This window comes from Nannospalax galili, unplaced genomic scaffold (assembly GCF_000622305.1).
Source record: "Nannospalax galili isolate Female #2095 unplaced genomic scaffold, S.galili_v1.0 scaffold189, whole genome shotgun sequence".
Lineage (NCBI taxonomy): Eukaryota > Metazoa > Chordata > Mammalia > Rodentia > Spalacidae > Nannospalax > Nannospalax galili.
The window spans coordinates 713,337-720,870 of NW_008360331.1; the positions used below are offsets into that span (position 1 = coordinate 713,337).

At 39.6% G+C, this 7,534-nt stretch overlaps 1 protein-coding gene across 1 annotated transcript in view; it reads left to right on the forward strand.

Annotated features, from left to right (window-relative positions):
- The window catches only part of Slc9b2 (solute carrier family 9 member B2), a 34,908-nt gene extending 27,813 nt beyond the window's left edge, over positions 1–7,095 (forward strand). The window contains exons 11-13 of the mRNA XM_008826195.3: positions 2,373–2,509; positions 5,676–5,890; positions 6,328–7,095. Coding sequence (XP_008824417.1) covers positions 2,373–2,509; positions 5,676–5,888 — 350 coding nt within the window. The 3' untranslated portion in view covers positions 5,889–5,890; positions 6,328–7,095. The remainder of the gene's footprint in view (positions 1–2,372; positions 2,510–5,675; positions 5,891–6,327) is intronic.
- Positions 7,096–7,534: the final 439 nt, after the last annotated feature.

A 7,534-nucleotide genomic window follows, 5' to 3' on the forward strand; every position in this document is an offset into this window, starting at 1 on the left:
TTTAATGTATGTGAGTGCACCCATGTCGTGCAATGTCTCGGAGCTCAGAACAGGGCTTTGGAGTCCCCTGGAACTGGAGTTAAGGACGGTTCGTAGCCGCCATGTGGGTGCTGGGAATCGAACCTGGGTCGTCTGCAGGAGCAGTCAGTGCTCTTAACTGCTGAGCCATCTTTCCAGCCCCATTTTCCCCTTATTCTTATGCATCTTGAATATTTTTACTTACTGTGTGTGTGTGAATGCAGGCACACTTAAGCGCCATGGCACACGTGGTAGTCAGAGGACAAGTTTCAGGAGCCAGTTCCCACTTTCCACCTTGTTTCCTCATATCTCTGCTATACTACACACTGCAAGCTAGCTGGCGAGAACACTCTGGGTGAATCTCTTGCCTCGACCTCCCATCTTGCCCTAGGAGTGCTGGCGTTACAGAGTCACACCATGGCATCCAGGTTTTTAAGTGGGTTTCAGGAATCCAATTTAAGACATCAGGCTTTGGGGACCAGCGCTTTTACCCGCTGAGCCTTCTTCCTGGCCCCCGAATATGTCTTTTGATGTGCTTCCTACAGTTTTCTTTAGAATTGAAGAAGTTGCTAATCCCGAGTTTCTTGGGGTGGGGGGAGCTTTTGTTTAAAAAAAAAAAACAAAAACAGGGTCTCCCTGTAGCTCTACCTGGCCTGGAGTTCACTCTGTAGACAAGGCTGGCCTTGAACTCCCAGAGATCTGTCTGCCTCTACCTCCCAAGTGCTGGGATGCGCCACAACACCCAACTCTCACATTTCTTTTTTTTTTAAATTTATTTATTTTATTTGTATTTCATGTGTATGAGTGTTATGCTTACATGTACGTAAATGCACCACATGCATGCAGTGCCCATGGAGGCCAGAAGAGAGGGCATTCAACCCCCTGGAACTGGAGTTAGGAATGGTTGTTAGCTGTCCTGTGAGTGCTGGGAATTGAACCTATGTCCTCTGAAAGAGCAGCCAGTGCTCTTAACTGCTGAGCCATCTCTCAAGTGCCCTCTTCTACCTTTAAACTTTCAAAACAAGTGACTGCTTCTAGTCTTCCACACCAACTCCCATTCCCTCCTCAGTACATTTCAGTACAGTTTCTGCTCCATTACACAACCAGTGGTGTTCTCACCAAGACTGTGTAACTAACTCCATCTTTGACTTATTGAGCAGTCATCGGTATTTGTTGCTATTGTCTCTTTAAAACATTATTTCAGCCAGGTGTGGTGATACTTGCCTTTAATCCCAGCACTCGGGAGGCAGAGGCAGGTAGATCTCTATAAGATCCAAGCCAGACTGTTCTACATAGTGAGTTCCAGGCCAGCTGGGACTACAGGGAGATGCTTCTCAAAAACAAAACAAACCAACAACATTATTTCTTTGAATTCTGCTTTTTTTTCCATGGTCCTTTAAGTCTTCCTTTGTAGCATATGTAGTTTAAATACTTGTTTTAATCAGTGTTTTTCCAGAACCTTCCATGCCCCTCACTCCATGTCAGTTCTCTAACCTTTCCACAACACTGACATCAATTTTAAACAATATGAAGCAATTTGTTGGTATCTTGTACTTCAAGAAGCAGATGCTTTTGAAAACTCTAATATGAAGAACTGTTATTCAACAAAGTTAAACCTTCCCACAAAGAACCCATAGCACACCCTCCTGCAGTGTGTGTATATCAATCTTGAGAAAATGATTTTCTTTTCCGAGCTTCAAATGGTCTCCAGCAGTCTGAGTGGCTTCTTCCCTCCAAACTGGCTGAAAAATACTGCAAAGAATTCGTAACTATTTTCATGAAAATACTGGATTTTTCTTTTCTATTCCTGCTTCACACTTATCTGCACAGTGATATGAAGCAGATGTTTGTTTCTGTTTTCTTCAGCTTTGAGACTCATCAAAACAAATTCTGTCTAGTATGCATTTTGTGTGTCCAGTACCTAGTTTAAAGCTTGCCATGCATTATACCATTTAATGAAGTCTTGTTAAATAAAAGCATACAAGAAAATGTAGATCTTTCTATAAAGTATGTAAGGCACTGTGTACACGCTGAGGCATAATGTACGACTGACTTTGGCTTGATGACTCTCAAAATTCGAGGAAGATAGATGTGTAACCATCTAATTTAAATGTCCTTTGTAAGAGTTCAAATATGTTTTAAGTTCTGGTTTTAATCTAAGGAAAATATTTTAAACAAATGGTATGATTTGTTCTCATGTTGATTTCTTGATAAATTATATGTAACCATTTTTATTTTGCCTTTAATGTTTTAACATTATTCCCATTGATAGTATTTTGAGTAGGTACCAAGACATGAAAGGTAATTTCCCCACTATTATTTCATTATTCCTAAACATTGAGTGTTTCTTTCAGGCCTTTGTGTCGCAACCCTGGGCATTGCGGTATTGATACGAATTCTGACTACATTTATGATGGTGTGTTTTGCTGGTTTTAACATAAAGGAAAAGATATTTATTTCTTTTGCATGGCTTCCGAAGGCCACAGTTCAGGTAATTGTCAATAGGAAAGCGAATCATTGCAACTGTTATTTCTGTATGACATCTCAAATTATCAAATAAGAAGACTTATCTAAATTTGGTGAAAGTGAATAATTGGCAAATGATTGCAGTAAGAGTAAATGATTGCAGAGTTGGATGAAGATTTTACACCAATCTCTAGAAGTTTCTTTTGGGGATATATTGATATATAAGTGTGATGGTTCATTTAAATTTCTTTAAGTCACCAGGGTAAAGGTGAGAATGCCAGAAATCCCTATGCAAGTAGAGAGCTGTGGAGGCAAGTGTTTGAGTGAGTTTTTATCAGTGGAACATAATGTCACCTCAAAAGACAGTGCTTAATGCTTCTTATTTCAAATCTCCCAAGAAGAAAGAAAGGAAGGGAGGAGAGAGAGAGAGAGAGAGAGAGAGAGAGAGAGAGAGAGAAAGGGAGAGAGGGAGAAAGTGAGAGGGAGGGAGGGAGGGAAGGAAGGAAGGAAGGAGAAGAAGGGAGAGGGTTAGCAAGCAAGCATGGCTCATCTTAATGTTTGGAAACCTTCAGTGGCACTATGACTGATGATCAATTACATGTGACCAGATCTTTGTAGATAATGGAATGAGAATTTATTGAAAAGGTTCAGGAGATGATCTACAGTGGTCCCACTTCATCCTTTGTTTTACTCTCTGTAGGTTCTGTCACCTGTGACAACCACTGTCCAAAAATGTTGAGTGGAAAATTTCAGAAATAGCATTTAGATTTTAAATTGCATGCTGTTTTGAGTACCACCATGAAGTGTTTCACTACCTGCTCCATCTTGCTTTGACTGCCTGGGACATGAGTGTGCCTTTGTCAAGAATATCCATCTTGCAGACACTGTTAATCATTTTGTATCTGTCTTAATTAGCAAAAAACTGCTGCAGCATCCTAGTGCTATGTTCATGTGATCCTTACTTTACTTAATAATGGCCACAATGGTCAGGAATAGTGATTATAGTGATTTGTAGATGTCGAAGAGAAGCCATGAGGTCTGTCTTTAGGTTAAGAAGGAAGGGTGGGTTGAACACTGTTTCTCATGTGGAGGCAGTCATCCTCAGTCCCATGGGCAGTAGTTCCAGAACCCCCGTAATTCCAAATCTGCAGACACTCAAGATCCTTGTGTAAAAGGTTCATTGTCTGCATATAACTTAAGCATCTCTTATGCACTTTAAATTATCTCTAAAGGACTTGTAATATCCAATACAAGGTAAATAGTCCTTATGTTGTATTGTTTAGGGAGAAAATCTGTAATGTTCATACAGATGCAAATTTTTGAAGAATTTTTGAGCTGCAGTTAGTTGAATTTATATATGAATAACATATAGGAAGGCTATTTTGTCTTATTGTATCTTACTACATAAGAAATAAGGTGTGCGTGTGTCTGTGTGTCTGTATCTGTATTTGGTGGGTTTTGTTTTTGTTTTTTGAGATAGGCTTTCATTGTATTAGCTCTGGCTGGCCTACAACTCACTATGTAGACCAGACTGGCCTCAAATTCACAAAGATCCACCTGCCAGGCCTCCTGAGTGCTGGAATTAAAGTCTGTGTGTGTGTGTGTGTGTGTGTGTGTATGCATGGATAGACAGAGAATAGACAGATAGATAGATGACAGATGATAGATGATAGATAACAGACAGATAGATGATAGATAGATGATAGATAGATGATGCATTTATTTGTATATGCTTTTAATGTTTTAGTCTTATAATCTGTCATAGGAGATATATTTTAAATCAAACTTTGGCATACATATACCCTAGAACATACATAAACATGCGCATAAAATAGAGAACTGAAAGAGAAATATGCATTGCAATCTAACAAGTGATGTTCTTACCCAAAATTCACAAAATGTTGAATTACTTATTGCACAGGGTAACCCGTAATAGCAAAGAGCATAACAAATAACCCAGGGATTGAATGAGCTAGATTTTTCTTTCTGTCTTGCCAGTAGCCTAGCATGGACATTTCAAAACAGCTCTCAGCCCCCAACCTTGTACCATTTTCATCCAGTGGGAAGAGGGCTGAATACATGTGTCCATTCCTTTTTGAGTAACAGTCTATGATACATTTCTGATCTCCAGCTTATCACTTAGTAGCCAGAACTTAAATACATAGTTACATCTAGTTGCAGAAGAGACTGGAAGCATGAGTTCTCTCTTTTTTCAGCAACATGACCAGCTAACGCCCAGCAGTTCTGCTACAGAAGGGAGAAGGGGTGGGCGTTCAGACATGTGTGAGCAATTGGTAGATTCTGTCATTGTGTGCTTGATGCACATTTTCTCTCCTGTTTTATTATCTTAGGAGCAAATGTTCTGCTCTGCAGAACAAGGAGTCAATCAGAGGGCTTATTAATCTCTCCCCGTGTGTACTAATAATAATGCATTTTGCCTATAAAAGAAAATGAAAATTTTTATAATACATTCTAATAGACACACATTAAATGAAACATTTTACTAACTCCTGGGGCAAAGAATTCACCAAATACCTAATAAGATTAAGAGTGTTTTAAAGATATGTCCACCTCCATGTTTCATACTATTAGTTTATGCCTCAGAGAAAACTAATTTCAAACTCCACCCTCTTCTAATAAATATCACTGCACTTTGCAAGCTTTTTCTTTCTTAATGCAAGTTATTAAAATAAAATATGAAAAAGCAGCAGCTTTCATCTTTACTCAAAAGACATTTAGCGTGTACAACAATACTTGATTAATACTGAGTCTATTTTCTTCCTAGTGTTTTGAAATGTAGTACCTGATGTGTGCATGGATCGGGCATAATTATTGCAGAAGGCAGGGCTGCTCTCCATGCAAGAGCAGGAGAATCTGTAGATAATCAAAACCTGCAGTACACTTTGAAAGAAGACTGATAGGACTCGATTGAGCAAAAGAAAAAGCAAGGTGTTGTCTCAAATAAGTCACTTTTAAAAATGTATCTTATGGGCTGGGCGTGGTGGCATGTGCCTTTAATCCCAGCACTTGGGAGGCAGAGGCAGGTGGATCTCTATGAGTTTGAGGCCAGCCATAGTGAGTTCCAGGACAGCTGGGGCTACAAGGAGACCCTGTCTCAAAAAAGACAAAAAAAATGGATATATATATATATATCTTATGATGTTTCCAACCTTATGCTGAATCTTTCCCAGGCTGCAATAGGATCTGTGGCTCTGGACACAGCAAGATCACATGGAGAGAAGCAGTTCGAGGAATATGGAATGGATGTGTTAACCATGGCATTTCTGGCCATCCTCATCACAGCACCAATAGGAAGTCTCCTGATTGGTTTGCTGGGTCCCAGGCTCCTGCAGAAATTTGAACATGAAGATGAAGCACAAGGAGAGACTTCTGTACAAGTTTAGAGGTGAGAAAAGAAAATGCTGAGCTAGAAAATCATCTCCAGAAGCTAGTTTTATCAGGGTGGAAGTTGAAATGTATAAAGTTGAAGTTCAAAACTTAATAGAACCAAAATACAACTCAAAGGTAACAGAGGAAACCAAATTCTACATCCTCTTCAGCTGCCCAAAGCTTGCTCCGAGTTACTGTTAACTGGCAACAGTTTCATGATTTTGTGGTTACTGGCCTCTCAGGCTTTGAATTGTTTCTGGCTTCTTTTCCTTTTCTGCTTTTGACACCAATTGTAATCTCTCATCAATTTCTATTGTTCACCACCCCCCCCCCTGCTAATATACCCTCTTCTGGTTCTACCTATCTTACTGGCTTTCTATGAAGTGTTGTAACTGATTGGTCTTATTGAAATTTTAAAGTAGATTAAATGCTTTCAGTGGTACTTGCTCTTAGCCTTTTAGATGTCAAAAGCCAAGACAGTCCAAAATGGAAAACAGAAACTGAAAGACAGACAGACAGACAGAAAAACAATGGTATGTACCTATAATCCAAGCACTCTGGACACTGATACAGGAAGAGCTCTATGAGTTCAAAGCCTGGTTTGGGGGCGGGGTACACACTGAGTTTCAGGCTAGCCAACAATACAAATAAGATCGTTTCTCAAAAACGCAAAACAAAAATCAAAGAACACCCCCTCACACCTTACCTTATCACTGATCTGGCTACCTAGAGGCTTCCTGTCGGAAGTTCACATGGTCTGCCTTCCTCCAGAAAGTACCCTGATGCAACCCTTTATTTGTTTTTCTGTGACCACCTTCTTTAGGCTCTTCCAGATGACAGCTTTAGTTTAGGTCTCCAGGTGACAGCTTTAATTTGTAACTTTTTTCCATATATCATATTCTTCACATATATAGTATTAATTGGGATAATGGACACTGCTTTAATGAGGAAAAGCTAAAGTACTTAACAGAAAATATAATTTTATTTCTCTGTCATGAAACTGGCCAATTAGTTGCTGTAGACATGGGCACTCTGCTCGTAGGGCTGCTCCAGGAACCATGCCTATCTGTCATGCAGCTCTGCCATGGCATGGCTTAGGACACCAGTTAAAGATGAATCTCTATCGTATGTCTTTTCTAGGCCTCAGGAAACAGGAAAAAAGATGGAAGGCAATTTATCTCTATCATCGATCATCTACCACCTATCTATCTATCTGTCTATCTATCACCTATCTTCTATCATCTATCTGTCTATATATCATCTATCATCTGTCATCTATTGTTTATCTATTCTTTTGAGGTAGGGTCACAATATATGCTCCAGGCTGGCCAGGAATCTGATCTTCTTGATTCAGGTTCCGGAATACTGAGATTACAGGTGTGCACATTATTTTTAAATTAGTACTGTTTATAAGAAAATATATCATAGGCTGGAGAGATGGCTCAGTGGTTAAGAGCACTGACTGCTCTAGCAGAGGACCCGGGTTTGAGTCCCAGCACCTACATGGTGGCTATGAACCGTCCTTAACTCCAGTTCCAGGGGAATCTGAAGCCTTCTTCTGACCTCCATAGCATTGCACAAACACGGGTGCACTCACATACATGCAGGCAAGACACTCATACACATAAAATAAAAATAATAAAATATTTATTTAAAAAAA